Here is a 14760-nt window from a genome sequence, read left to right as displayed (position 1 = left end):
TTAATTAGTTGTAGCATAAGTTCCAATATGTTTGTGTAATTTTTTCATATTTTTAAAACTGAAAAGATTTAAAAAAATCAAAATTCAGGCGCTATTTGCAATTTCCGCGATAACTAGATTGTGATTTTTCAACCAGAAAGAAACTGTGATTTCCTCCACATTGCGCAGGACCCATCGGTCCAGTGCTTCGTCTGAAGCTCTTCCATATGTCCAACTCCAAACCCATCCCAGAACCCGACTAAAGTTTCAAACCGGACATCTTCCCGATCCTTATGGCGACCTCGCCGCCGCGGAGCCCTAACTCAGGCGATCGGCCCGAGACCACTGACCTCGTTGTCGCCGCTCCGGCACAGCCCGCTCGCATATGGAACTCCCTCGTCGCCCGCCTCCCTACGCTACCGAACTCCCTCCTCCTCGTCGCCGCCTCCGATCTCCTCCGCCGCCTCTTGGCGGTACGCAGACGACGCCGCCGCCGCCGCCGCCCTGCTCTCCCACTCCCCATCTACGATGACGCCGCAAGCTCCGCCCGGTGAGAACCTCTACTCGAATCAGCGCGGCGCCTGTCATTCCCATGCCACGCAGGCTTTTGCTGGAGTAGTGCTGCGCTTCGTGCTCTCGTTGACTGCGGACAGAACAAAGTAGATTTGTGCGGATTTAGTGTTACAGGTTACGAGATGGCCCGTGATGAACTTGTAGAAACGTGTTCAGGAATTGGTCACTTGACCAAAATATAGGACCCACCACTACTCTTGAGCTAACGCATCATAGATCTGGTCATCTAGCTATCTGTCCGGTGTTCCTTGTCTGTGAAGAATTACCTGGAATGCTTTTGACTATATGTTAATAACAGGGTTTCTGGTGAGATGCCCAAAGCTTTTGCCATCTTAGAAGATATCGTGCAGCATACTTTGTCTGATTTGCATAGCATTCAGAAGAGCTTACTTTATTGGAAGTCCAAAGCTGAGGTATTAAGTCAATTGATAACTTTGAAGTTTTTTTTTTTTTGCCTTTTTAGCATGTAGAGAAGTTATATTATTTTGCTACTTACCTACTTTTGCCTGTGAGATTTTTTCAGGGAACAAACTCACATAAAATGTACTTTATGATGTTTGAAAGAGGTCCAAGGGCCTTCCTTGAAGCAACATGTCAAACACTAACTAGACTCAGGAGCAATGGGAGTCCATCCGAGTACCTTTTAGGCTCTGCATCTGATATAGTCTCAGTAAAACTTGCTGTCCTGACGAATATGCAACATCGATTGGCTGCTTTTCTGGCTGAGGTTTGCTACTCTAACGTGTTTATCGTGAAAAAGTAGCAACAGTGCTATGGTTTCAACTTTCTGCTGATGTGAAGTAGAATAAAACAGTCAAATAGCATTTTCGTGATTAACCTTGCTCCTGCTCTCCTCCGAAAAAGGAAACAAAAAGAAACTGTTGTATCACTGTAGTCAAATTTCAAAGTTATCTTTATTTGAATATAATGCTGCTTTGTGCTACATGACTAGTCATTTACATGAACTTAAACTCTGACTTGCTTCTTCTATAGGTTTACTCTGAAGTTGATAAATGCAGAGAAGGATTAACTGAAAGTTCAGATAAATCACTACATACACTATTTGTTATTCTGAACACCGTCTTCCCCAAATTGGAGGTATCTCTTACAAATGCTAGTGAGGTATGCAATGCTTGTTGTCCATATATTTGGATTTGTAACATGTTTTGCCTCTTTGATGCTATGTGGTTTAATTAGTTAAAACACATGTCTTCAGGGGCAAACTCTACCATTCACTCATGACGGAAACTCATCTCAACTTATCTTCGAAAGATTGCCAGAGGTTGATGTTGAGAGTCCACAATGGAGTGAGGCCTTAGCAACAGATGCTATTAGTCTGATATATCAAAACCTCCAAAAGTTAGATAGTTTTGTTTCCTCTCAGGTAAGTAACTATCATTTCGACGATGACACATGTGAGATCATCGACTTCCCAGCCTCATAGCACAATGACCTTAGACCATTACAGGGTTAACACATTTGAGGGGATAACTTGGCAGTGACGGCTCCTTCAGGGGGGATATGAGAGTAGAGATGTGGACGAACCTTTCTTTTCTGTCCGTCTTAAAAGAAATCAGGATACAAGTGCCTCTCTTCATGGGGTGCCATCTCTAGTAGATGGAAACCATCATTAGGAAATAGATAACTAGCATATATAAATAGGAAATAGATAAACAGGCAGGTGGATTTTAGAAATATTTCGCTGAAAGATATATAAAAGCTACCCTCCAGTCATGGTGATTGTTGCCAGTTTGCCACCCTTCTGCATGTCTTTCATCCTCTACATAAAACTCGGATTCTTTGATTTCTGTTACCTGAGTTGTTGGAGGGGTATTAAAGTTTCAATTTCAGTATTTTATATTTACCCGTTTGTGCTTATCTATATCTATATGCCAGTCACACATGCTTTCTTATTATAAATTAGTGGTAGGATTACAGCTAAATCCCGTGGATAACATAGCGATAATGTGTAGCTTGTATGGCACTGCATGTAAAGTACATGCTGCTAGTGTTGCGTAATTTATCTGAAGCGTGTTATTGTTTGCGGATAGCTTTCAAGTCATAAAAAGCCAAGAAATATGACCATATACTGGTTACCCTACACGTGTGGAGCAATTGGCCTCTCTGCATGTTCCCTATGGCTTCTGCGCCATAGTAGCTTGATGGGAAGTTCTGACATGGACAACTGGATTCAAGATGCTAAGGAGTCAGTTGCTGGATTCTGGGATGAACATGTTGAGAGACCAGTAAGACACTTTCTTTATATGTCTTCTACTACTCCCTTCGTCCCATAATGTAAGACGTTTTTTGACACTAGTGTAAGTTAACTGAAGGTAAATCAAACTATTTAATGAAGGCAGAGGCTTTTCAGGTTGGTTCTGGTTGTACATTTACTTATGCAAGATATCCTGTGAGGTCCTGCAAGAAGCCTTGGTTTGTTTGTCACATATAACTGAAAAAAGAAGCATGCTGCCTTGTGCGTTACTGGCTGTAGTGTTTGCTTATGGTGGTAACAGATTGATGGAAGTGAACTCATGTTTTCCTTACGGGAGCATTTGTATATGTTAAGATGAACATGCTTTAGTAGATGAGCATATTTTCATATATAAGCCACAAAGCTTGTCAATATTCACCTTCATCGGTGTCGTAATTGTCGAAATACTGTTTATTCAATTTTTATGCGGAACCATTGAAGTCCAGGAAGCATTGCTACAAGCTGGTCTACATTTCTATAAGTTTGGAAATCAGTCTGAGTTATTGCGCTCACATCATGACTGCCTTCTATGTTTTGACAATTGCAGGTCATTTCCATTAGAGATGAGCTATTCGAGACATTCAAGCGAACAGATAAACGTGTAATGGAAAGGGAAGAGGTCCAACTAACCGAAGAATCATTGCACAGGTTGTTCCCAATGCTGTCATTCTTTAATATTCTGAATTATTATACTCATGGTTCTTTCTTGAAATAGAGTAGAGCTATTATAGCATGGCTTTGAGGAGATGAGATACTAGAATAGGGAGAAACAGATCATAGATGAGACAGGACTTTAGATTAGGAAATAGTGATCATAGACTGATTTCTTCTTGTTTGTTCTTATGAGTAACAACACGCAGCCTTTTATAGGCCAACTAAACTTGTCCCCATTACTTGTTCTTTGTCTAGCAATCCAATTCAACTCAAACTCAATTTGTCAATGTGCACCCATTACTCTCTCCATTTTAAAATGTAAAACATATTCAATTGTTTATGACAGCTGATAATTATTCCATTGATATGTGGTTATGTGAAACAGAACCACAATTCACAATCATAAGCAAGTACATTTGAATATGAATCGACCGACATCAATTTTATGTCACATAAATTGCCTTGCCTTAACCAATTCAGAACATAAGCAAGTGCATTTGAATATGAATCTACCGACATCTAATTTGATGGAGTAATTGTTTGTCAAAGCCAGTATAGTACAATTTATGTACACCCTACATTTTTAAAGAGAGAGAGTAGTAATATAAACAGAACCTTGTTCATCCCAACACCTACTTGCTGTTCCTTATGTACTTTCCTTTTGCTGTAATTGGTAATATTGCTTCATTCTGGAGCAGCATAATTATCCCAGTGAAAAATCTATTTGTTCACATTTTCTTGAATATGTAAAACTTTAGCGTCGCATTTTATGTTCTGAAATGCAATAGAGTACTCCCTCCGTCCAGAAATACTTGTCGTAAAAAATGGATAAAATGGATGTATCTAGAACTAAAATATGTCTAGATACATCCATCTCTTCGACAAGTATTTGCGGACGGAGGGAGTACCATAAATCACATTGTGCATTATTTGACCATGTTGGTTACAGGATGTTAATTACCTTCTGTGAGCAAACTTCAAAGGAAAAACTGGCACAAGATGCATCATTGCAGGAGTTGCTGGAGATTGTCATGAAAAGGTAAGACTGAACTTTTAACTATACATACCGTTGTGTGTTCATTTCGTATCTTCAGCCAGTTGTTGCAAGTTCAATGGCCACTTGAATTATGTGATTTCTTGTTGCTTACTCTGGAGCAGTACTACATTCCACCTTCCTGTTCTGCCTTATAAAGACATCTTCAATCGCTTTTCAGTTCCCTTGTGTGCAACTAAAATAGTGTTGGCACTGGGGCTGACAAAACATAAGCATTTTATGGGGGAGTAAGAAAGCCATCTGAACTAGTTTAAGTTATATGGAATATATGAAAATTCTAAGCCATAGCAACAAATAATTCCACTCGGTGGATTTTTATTTAATGCTTATTTACATTTGCATTTAAATGTTTAGTACCTATTTTTGGGAATCCCAATCGAACTTGAGTTTCTGCTGTGAGTGATAGAAACAAACTTCAGGAAGCTAGGGATAGTACCTATTTTTTTCAGCATGACTCCTAAGAAGTGGTTGATACAAATACAATTTATCATGTTTACTCTTAAATTCTTAATCACTCCTCCTATCTAACTTGTTAACGCAAGATACATCTACAGTTGCATCGAGAGAGTCGCATGCTTTACGGATACTTTAGGCATGTTGCTTATATAGCTAGCGCTTCCCTAAGTTTACTTGTTTTGGTTCATCCCCCAATGGATTAGTTCTTTACATGGTGTTTGTTTAATTCAAAGCTGTCTTGGCAGTTTATATTCTATGAACCATCTGAGTAATGTGTGAAAAGGGACTACATTGATCCTGTTTGTTTGTGGATTGAGCTGTATTGTACATTAATGCAGGTACGAAAAGGAATCGATGCATCCAATTCAGAATCTGTTCAGTGGAGAATTAGCACGTGCCATGCTTATTCAGGTTTTTTTTTTTCATTTCTTGTGCATTCAACTCAAGTTAACTTGAATTTTTTCTCACCCATCTTGGAAATTTCAGGTTCAGAAGCTAAAACTGGATCTTCAGGAGTAAGTTGTACTATTATATCTGATAATATTGGTTACATGCATAATGATTAAATGTGTATTTTTTTGTATTTATATATTATTTATTTACACCAGAGATGCTTGAATTGGTCTTATACAGGGCAATGCTGGAACTGGATCAGATTCTCAAGGCAAATGAGATAAACTTTGCTATTCTTGCAGCTCTGCCTGCATTTGGTCTTCTGCTTCTCCTGCTGTTTTTAGTGCGAGCATGGGCTATGCATGTATGTATATAGATTTCTGTTCATTATCTTCTTGATTACAATACATCTGAGGCATCTGGTATAAGTGATTATAGGTCTTCGAGACGTTCATATGTTGCTTTCTAACATGTTTGGGGCTTTGGGCTATACATCTTGTGCCATTTGCACCATGGTCATGTCCTATTTGCCATTCGTACCATGAACAGGCGTGTGAAAAGTTAAGAGGATTGCAGTTCAAATCTCTAACATTTACTGCCACAATAATATAGGACCAAGGTGCAGAAGGAAGAGGAAGGATTGCACGTCATCAGCGGTGGCAGCTACTCATAGAAGTTGAGCGAAGACTTAAAGAGTTCAAGAAATGCATGATTAATGAGATGGTAATATCATCTATAGATGTTTAGTCTATCCTACACATTAATTTTGACGTGTACACATATTCCATTTCAAGTTTTAGGCCACATTTGGCCTGTTGGTGGGTAACTAGTTTCCTTATTATGACGATCAAACTTGCCGGTTGCTTTTAATCTGCACAATACTGCCCGTTCACCAAAATATGAGGGGGCCAGAACTTTGAAGACGAATAAACTGAGACGAAAGTGATGTTCTGTTGATGAGATGAATGGGCTTGTTTGTAGGAACTTTCAACTAGTGATTGATTCCCTTAATTTTCTGCTTTACAGGACGAGGAGGCGAGCTGTAAATTCGGATTGACTCTGTACACCCTTGATAGATTATACAAGGCTGTTGAGGTGCATGCGAAGGAAACAGGCGAGTGGTCAAGGTCAGTCAGCTAAAACTCTCTTTCTGGCCTCTCTACTTGATTACTATTATGGATTGCCTGTGGATTAAATCGTTTTGCATTGCAGTTTGAGAGATGACATGTTTAATCTGGCAAAGCCTAATGTCGGAGTGGCGGACAAGCTGGATGTTCTTAAAGGGCTCAAGTGGAACTACGCCTGCTTACGCCCATCGCTGTCGTGAACTTTAGCTGTGATTCAGTTTTGAGATGGTTTTACCCTGAAACCATACGGTGACATGCAATCCACTTTGCATATTTTTTGAGAATAGTCTTTTGATGTGAATGCTTTGGAGCCTTTTGCTCTGTGCAACGGGATAGAGTGACTCTGCCACCGTAAGGCCTCATTTGGTTTCAAGGGCCGATTACCCTAGGGCTCTAATCCCCCTCGGGGGGATTTCCATGCCCTCTCCCACGCCACGGGGAGATTACCATGCCAGTTTGGTTAACAGGGGGAGGGGTGGAGATCACGTCCAGAAAAAGTGTAAACAAAATTGTAATATTCAGGAATCATGAAAATGACTCGGTTTCTTTACAGAAACATCATACCAATTCAGAAGTAATCAAAATTTATGTATATTTCCTTGAAAAAAAATTCAGGAATGACACAAAGTACTAGATAATAATTCACGAATTTTAAGGCATGAAACACACAGGTAATCAGCAAAATAACACTTCAACCCACTGACAGACGCTAACCACAAGTTATACATATCGATTCGCACAAATAACATAGCACTACAGAGGTGTGCTAATCATGGTTTTAACAACAAAAATACAAACTACGGCTAGAAATCCAGCAATGATAAGCATTTTGTTCCATAAAAAATGCCCATGTGTGACTGATCCATAGCAAAATGTTTGTTGTTGAAATAGTTACTCTACTAAAACTTCTACCATCAACTTCTTTGAACATTTTTATCGGATAGCTTTAGTAAACCTGCAAAACAAGAAAGAACAGTGTTGTTACTACACAATATCACGTTTAAAACTGTCGGGGATTGCTGATCCACCAACACCTATGGGGACAGGGCCCCTTTCGGTTCGGTGGGGGGCGGAGGCCGCACAAAGAGCGGATCGAGGCGGTACACGCGAGCGGTTTTACCCAGCTTCGGGCCGCACGGATGCGTAAAACCCTACTGCTGCTTGTTTGTGTGTATTGAATTCTTGCTCAGGAGCGATGGACGCTGCCAGACTGAGCGTGGGAGTGTTCCTGGTTTTTCGAATGAGCCGAACCGGCCGAACCCCCTCTACGTTGCGCTAGGGCCTCCTTTTATAGTTTCAAGGGGTCACCGACAGGTGGCAACGTAGACTAGAAGGGTAAAAATGGAAAAGGATGCGGTAGCTGCACCTACCGCTACTGTGGACACAGTGCACCCTACCTAACTCTGACTGCAGGGGACAAGGTCATTGAATGCCTGTCTGAGTTGCCTAAACAGTGCAAAAAGTGACCGTTAGGAGCGCCACCGTTTGCCACGATGGCCTTCTCTTCATCTCCGCTTGCCACCGCGCACCCCTAGCTGCACGGCCTCCTGCCACGTGTGCTTGGGAGAGTCCTAGAGCGACACGTTAGCAGGTGTGCTGGAGCGCGGGCACGAAGTGGGGGTTTCCCGCGGCAAGCTCCTTGCCGCAGTCGTCGTCTTGTCGCGCCCGGAAGCTTGTCGTTCGCCGGGCCTTGCCGGGACGCAGGGCGCGTCGCGGCAAGATTTCTTGGTATGCCTTGAGTGGCCTTCCCGGCAAGCTCCTCTTGCCGGGGTCTTGTCTCTTCCCGGCAAGATCCTCTTGCTGGGGCCTGGGTTGGCCTTCCCGGCAAGCTCCTCTTGCCGGGGCCTTGGTTTGAGTACTTTGTTCTTGAATGGTCTTCAAGGGAACCACGGAGGGTCTTGGCGGTCACCCGACAAGCCTTGCCGCGGGACGCTGCGACTGCCCGTGCACGAGTTCGGGATACTAGGGTACCCCTACTCTAGTACACCGACAGGAGCCCTCGGGCCTGGGCCATACACGGTGCCGAGCGCTGTTGGGCCAGGCCCAAAACAGTGCACGGGCACGTGCGGCCTAGGTCACGCCGCGTATCTCTCCGCTCCCACCGCGCACGCCCAGAACGGCACGCGTCAAACGCGGCGTCGTGGGTGACGCGGGCGGCGTGCGCGGGGCTAAGCCCCTCGAGCATGCGTCAGGCCACGATGATGGGGACGGTTCACGCTCTCCTCCCTAAGCGGAGGTAGGCGTGGGGGCGTGGTGCATTTACTGGACGGGGCCGGTGCGCGGTTTTCGGGACGTCCACTCCCCGCGATCACGGGGCGGAGCGAGGCCGCCTCATCCGTCGCCTTGGTTCTGCATCTCCGCCACGCGGCTCCCATGCGCTTGGGGTCGCGGACGGTGGAAGTGGGAAACTGGGCCATCGCGAGCAGAGGCAGCGGGTTGGCCTCGACTCCCTGCTCTTCCCGTGCCTTGATTCGCTGAGCGGGGCGGCCGAGCCCCCACCTCGCTCCTTTATAAAGAGCGGGAGGGGAGCACAGAAACCCGCACTCTCTCATCTCCTCCTTTCTTCAGCTTCAGCTCCCCTTTCTCTCATTCGCCATGGAGAAAGGGAACCCGGGCCCTTCATCGGTGGCAGCGAGGGTCGCCGCCAGACAGCGCATCCCTCCCTCTCCCGCGCCCGTGGTGGCAGAGCCAGCCATAAGGGGAAGAGGGAGGGGCGAGGTCGCGGACGAGGTTGAGGACGAGGTCGAGGCGCTCGGGGAAGAGGCGGGCGGGGCGGCGCGCCAGCTTCGCCTCCGCCGGCGGCTCCTCCCCCCACGGCGGTCCATATAGGGGACGACCCTTGTGAGTTCTTCGTCAAGCTGCGCCGGGCGCCTCGTCGTCGCCTCCGGCTTCCAGCTCCGTTTGCGAGCGCGTTGGAGTTGGACCCGCCCGAGACACTGAGACTGCACATGAGGGGCTGTGGGATCAGCGGCACGCGAGTCCGCATTGTATTCCCAGCCCCTAATGTGATGTATCTTGATCGAGGGTGGAAGACGTTCGCCCGTATCCACAGCCTGATGGAGGGGTTTACCCTCCATTTTAAGTTGATGGAGGGCGATCTCCTCTCCGTCAAGGTCTTTGGGTGCTTCGGCACTCGGGCGAAGTGTTGCGTGGACAGCTCCTCCGACAGCGAAGGCTCCTCCTCGAGCGAGAGTGTCGAGGAGGAGAGCGACAGCGACGATGAGAGTAGCGGGCGGCGGGGTGGCGGGTCCGACTAGGCGTCGGGCGCCGCTTCGCGCGGCACCGGCGACCCCATCATCCGTGTCGCCGACTCCTTGAACTCTCCGGGGTCGTCTCCTTGGGCGGCTGGCGTAGGGAGGCTGCGAAAGGGGAAGAGGGCTGGCGACAAGGCCGTCAGGTCGGAGTACGAGGGCGTGGTGCCCTCGACAGCGTGCTGACGTCCTGCCACCCCGTCTTCGAGCCCCGCTTCCAGCGCCGCCATCGCCGTCCAGCCTTCGGACGGCTCCCGGGATGTTCTCTTGGTGTCTTCTGGCACCCGTAGCTCGCCTAGGCGCTCCTTTTGCCCTTTTCGCCTCCTTGACCTGCCTCCTGAAGAGAGGGACAGGAAAGGGATTACGGGCATCTTATCTTTTTAATTTGTAAGCCTTCGGGCCTTAGCTGTATCTAAAACTTGTAATCCTCTCTTTCATGTTTTTCATCCTCTATGGACTGTACCCGAGTGGGATGTTTTTTAATGAAAAGGGGATGCTTGCCGGGTTATTTGTCTCGCGAGTTGAACCCACGCCAAGGAGCAAATCCTTGGTGTCCCTCGGACAGACATTTCATCTCCCGGCAACAGGCCCTGCCGCCTTCCCATGTCGCTCGACCTTTCTCACGCCTTTGACGGAGGCGGGAACGAGGTGGGTGCGGTCTCCTCGTTTCATCCCTTTGCTGCCGCGACTACGACCAAACTCGGCCCCGGGAACGAGCCTCAGGGCCTAGAGTTGAGGGAGCATGGCAGTTTTCGGGAAGAAACGCGGTTTCGCATTCCCCAGTCCATAAGAGGATGCATGATGAGGGATGAAAGACTTATCTGATATTGCAGCCCCCGGCAACTCTGGTTTGCCGTGGACGATTCTTGGCACTCGCAGCCCCCAGCGATACTGGCTTGCCGGGGCCCAGGAGCCGTCCGTTCTCTTCTTTACTTGTCGCTGCCAGTTATGTCATGGGAACACTTTATTAGAGGCGCGACAAGTTATTTTTGTAATATAACTCTATTTTAGGCAAAAAAATTGCTGTGTTACTTCCTTTACTCGACTCTTGGCTTTGTATGGTTCTGCCCTACGCTTTCTAGGGAAACTTGCCGGCGCAGGTACCCTTGCCGCGAGGGCCAAGTGCAGAACTTCAGCAGCCTGCTGGCGGGGTCGCTATCGACAAGCAACCTTGTCGCAACTAGTTGCAGCTCACTTAAGTTGTTGAGCGGACTCGAAACAAAGTAAGGGCGCTAGCGGCTCACTTAAGTTGCTGAGCGGACTCGAAGCAAAGTAAGGGCGCTAGCAGCTCACTTAAGCTGTTGAGCGGACTCGAAACAAAGTAAAGGCGCAACTAGCTACGAGTTGGTTCCTCCGCACACAGGTTTTCCATACAAAGCACGGTCGTTCAAGGAAAATAACTCAAAACTTAAAAAACTGATTGCTCAAGCTTTAGCAACTTAGCTTTTCTGTCGTCTGCTTCCCAGCAAGGAGAAACTTTCTTGAACGGCCTGGTCCACACCATTATCTTCTCCTCCCCCCCCCCCGGTAAACCTTGTGGGCGAGGGAACCTTCCTTCTTTTGAGAAAGAAACAGAGAAATAAAGTAATGATATGGAGCCTTGGGCTCGCTATTGCTTACCGGGGTCTGGTGCTGCACAAAGTGTCAGATAACATATGCGAAAAAGGATTATAGCATAAAAAACTGACAAGATGTGCGGGGCACATGAACTTTACTGGTGCACGGGGTCTGCGCCCGGCTTTGTACAAAGGATTACATGCAACAGCGGCAAGACTTGTACAAAAGGTGGTTGCCGGAAAAACTTCTGGCAACCGCGCCTTACGGGTAAAACTTACGAAGATGTTCTATGTTCCAGGAGTTGCTCACCGGAATGCCATCTTGGGTCTCAAGGCGGACAGCGCCGGGCCTAGTGACTCGTTTCACCCGATAAGGGCCTTCCCACTTCGGCGTCAACTTGTTGGAATTCTTGGTGGACTGAACACGCCGAAGAACAAGGTCGCCTTCCTCGAAGCTTCTGGCTTTAACTTTGCGGCTATGGTAGCGACGCAAAGCTTGCTGGTAGCGAGCGGCTCGCACAGCAGCCTGAAGACAGTCTTCCTCAAGGAGCAGCACGTTATCTTGTCGCAGCTGCTCTTGCTCGAGCTCATCATAAGCGAGCACTCAAGGTGACCCGTAAACGAGTTCCGTGGGGAGAACTGCCTCTGCTCCATAGACTAGAGCAAAGGGTGTCTAGCCAGTGGCTCGATTTGGCGTCGTCCTGATCGACCAAAGAACCACCAGCAGCTCCTCGATCCAGTTTCTTCCGCACTTGTGCAGCCTGTCAAAAGTTCTGGTCTTGAGGCCTCGCAGCACTTCACCGTTTGCCCTCTTCGCTTGACCGTTGCTTCTCGGGTGAGCAACAAAAGCGAAGCAGATCTTGGCGCCAAGATCTTGGACATACTGCATGAAGGTGCGGTTCGTAAACTGCGTGCCGTTGTCGGTGATGATCCTGTTAGGAACCCCGAAACGGCAAACAATCGACCTGAAGAACTTGACTGCTGACTGTGCTGTCACCTTCCTCACTGGTTCCACTTCCGGCCACTTTGTGAACTTGTCGATTGCAACGTACAAGAACTCAAAGCCCCCGACAGCTCGGGGGAAGGGGCCGAGGATGTCGAGCCCCCAGACCGAAAATGGCCAGGATAAAGGGATCGTCTGGAGAGCTTGAGCTGGCTGGTGTATTTGCTTGGAATGGAACTGGCACGCTTCACACTTGGTTACTTGTGCAGGTGCATCCTGGAGGGCTGTCGGCCAGAAGAAGCCTTATCGGAATGCTTTGCCGACAAGTGCTCTTGCGCCAATGTGGTGACCACATATGCCTCCATGTATCTTTGCCAACAGCTGTTGTCCATCTTCCCGGTGAATACACTTCAATTTCACACCGTTGAGTCTTATTCTGTACAGTGTGTTGTCGACAAACTTGTACATACTTGACTGCCGGGCTACTCTTTCCGCTTCTTCTTGCTCTTCGGGAAGCTCTCCTGTCTGAAGGAAACGGACAATCTGCTGCGCCCATGCTGGAGCTTGTGGCTCGACAACAAGGACTAAAGGCGTATCTGTTGCTGCGGGAACATCCGCTTCTACGGCAAGAACCTGCGGTTCGGCCGGAGCGTGATATTCCCCGGCAAGCTTGCCGGAGCAAAACTTGTCGGGAGCATTTGCTTCAACGGAACAAACCAAGAGGTTCGCCGGAGCAGACTGCTCCTCAGCACTCTTGGCGTCGATCTTGGGGACCTTCTTGGCGGCGGCTTCGGGAAGCTCTGCCGGAAAGTAGTCACCAAAAACCAACTTCCTCTTCTTATTCTGTCCAGTTGATGGTGTCACGGATGGTTGAGTCAGCTTGAGCACAAAGATCCCTGGTTCCACAGGCAACTTTAGTGCAGCGCACTTTGACAGGCCATCAGCAATGTCATTCTGAGCTCACGGAACATGCTCCATTTGCAGGCCGTCAAAGTGTGCTTCTAGCTTCCTTACTTCATCAACATAAGCTTCCATCAATGGACTCTGGTAGTTCTTGTTCACTTGGCGGACGACAAGCTGCGAGTCACCCCTTACAATGAGTTTCTTGATCCCAAGGTCGGCTGCGATTCTGAGGCCGTCAAGCAAACCCTCATACTCTGCGGTATTGTTCATTGCTTGCTCCTTGGGAAAGTGCATCTGGACTACGCACTTGAGGTGCTCTCCGGTGGGTGCGATAAGCTGCACGCCAGCACCGGCGCCTTGCAGCGAGAAGGCACCATCAAAGTACATCAGCCACTCTTTGCTTGTCTCCTTGACGGGGATGCTCGTCTCTGGAATTTCTTCGTCTGGGGTTGGCGTCCACTCTGCTATGAACTCTGCCAATGCCCTGCTTTGGATCGTTGCAGTGCTCTCAAACTTGAGGCCAAAGCTTGACAGTTCCAATGCCCACTCGACAATCCTGCCTGTTGCTTCTGGATTCTGCAGTATCCTCTTCAGCGGAAAGCGAGTGACAACTGTGATCTCGTGTGCCTGGAAGTAATGGCGCAGCTTTCTCGAGGCCATGAGAAGGCCGAAAAGCAATTTTTGCACACCAGAGTACCTCGACCTAGCCCCCTGGAGAAGGGAGCTGACAAAGTAAACTGGGCGCTGCACCATCTTCTTCTGCACCTCCTTGCACGTCTGCACAGATTCAACTTTGTCGGGGCCAGAGCTTGTCGGAGAAGCCCCCTGCTTGTCGCTGGATTCACTTGCCGCGGTTGCTGGCTCATCGTCCGCCTCCCTCTCCGCTACTAACGCAGCACTAACCACTTGATTGGTTGCTGCCAGATATAGCAGCAACTTCTCTTGTGGCTTAGGTGCGACAAGTATTGGAGTGGAGGACAGGTATCTCTTCAAGTCCTGCAGCGCGGCCTTCGCTTCCGGAGTCCATTTCATTGGACCTGCCTTTTTCAATATTTTGAAGAATGGCAGGGCGCACTCAGCAGACTTAGAGATAAACCTGCTGAGAGCAGCCACGCAACCGGCAAGCCTTCGCACATCCTTGACGCGCTTCGGTGCTTCAATCTGCTCGATGGCCTTGATCTTGTCGGGGTTGGCTTCAATTCCCCGTTGAGACACAAAGAATCCGAGAAGCTTGCCGGAAGGGACTCCAAACACGCACTTCTCGGGGTTGAGCTTGAGGTTGATCTTGCGCAGATTTGCAAAAGTTTCTTCTAAATCTTGGATCAGGGTAGCCTTTTCCTTGCTCTTGACCACTATATCATCCATGTAGGCTTCCACATTTCTGTGTATCTGTGGCTCAAAAGCGACATGGACTACCCTTGCAAATGTTGAACCAGCATTCTTCAACCCAAAGGGCATCTGTACAAAACAGTATGTGCCGCAAGGGATGATAAATGCGGTTTTTTCCTCATCTTCTTCTGCCATGAAGATTTGATGGTATCCTGAGTATGCATCAAGAAATGAAAGCAAATCACATCCAGCTGTGGAGTCAACAATCTGGTCAATGCGCGGCAAGGT

General features: G+C 47.7%; 1 protein-coding gene across 1 annotated transcript; it reads left to right on the top strand.

Moving 5' to 3' along the window:
- The first annotated feature begins 202 nt into the window (after positions 1–202).
- On the top strand, positions 203–6863 carry LOC119337349 (protein DGS1, mitochondrial-like). Its single transcript, XM_037609468.1, has 14 exons — positions 203–529; positions 851–965; positions 1076–1279; positions 1546–1674; positions 1769–1936; positions 2604–2798; positions 3354–3454; positions 4410–4499; positions 5309–5381; positions 5457–5485; positions 5604–5727; positions 5976–6086; positions 6390–6490; positions 6576–6863. The coding sequence occupies exons 1-14, from the start codon at positions 273–275 to the stop codon at positions 6688–6690; spliced, it is 1812 nt and encodes a 603-aa protein (XP_037465365.1). The 5' UTR covers positions 203–272; the 3' UTR covers positions 6691–6863.
- Positions 6864–14760: the final 7897 nt, after the last annotated feature.

Source organism: Triticum dicoccoides, chromosome 1B (assembly GCF_002162155.2).
Source record: "Triticum dicoccoides isolate Atlit2015 ecotype Zavitan chromosome 1B, WEW_v2.0, whole genome shotgun sequence".
Classification (NCBI taxonomy): Eukaryota; Viridiplantae; Streptophyta; class Magnoliopsida; order Poales; family Poaceae; genus Triticum; species Triticum dicoccoides.
Note: the sequence above shows the minus strand (reverse complement) of the source record. Positions and strands in the feature narration are given on the sequence as shown.

Excerpts from the sequence above, each read along its gene's own strand:
- LOC119337349 (XM_037609468.1), top strand. The coding sequence starts at position 273 with ATGGCGACCTCGCCGCCGCGGAGCCCTAACTCAGGCGATCGGCCCGAG. Across the intron at positions 1,937-2,603 it reads ATAGTTTTGTTTCCTCTCAG|CTTTCAAGTCATAAAAAGCC; the intron begins GTAAGTAACTAT and ends GTTTGCGGATAG. Across the intron at positions 3,455-4,409 it reads ACCGAAGAATCATTGCACAG|GATGTTAATTACCTTCTGTG; the intron begins GTTGTTCCCAAT and ends TGTTGGTTACAG.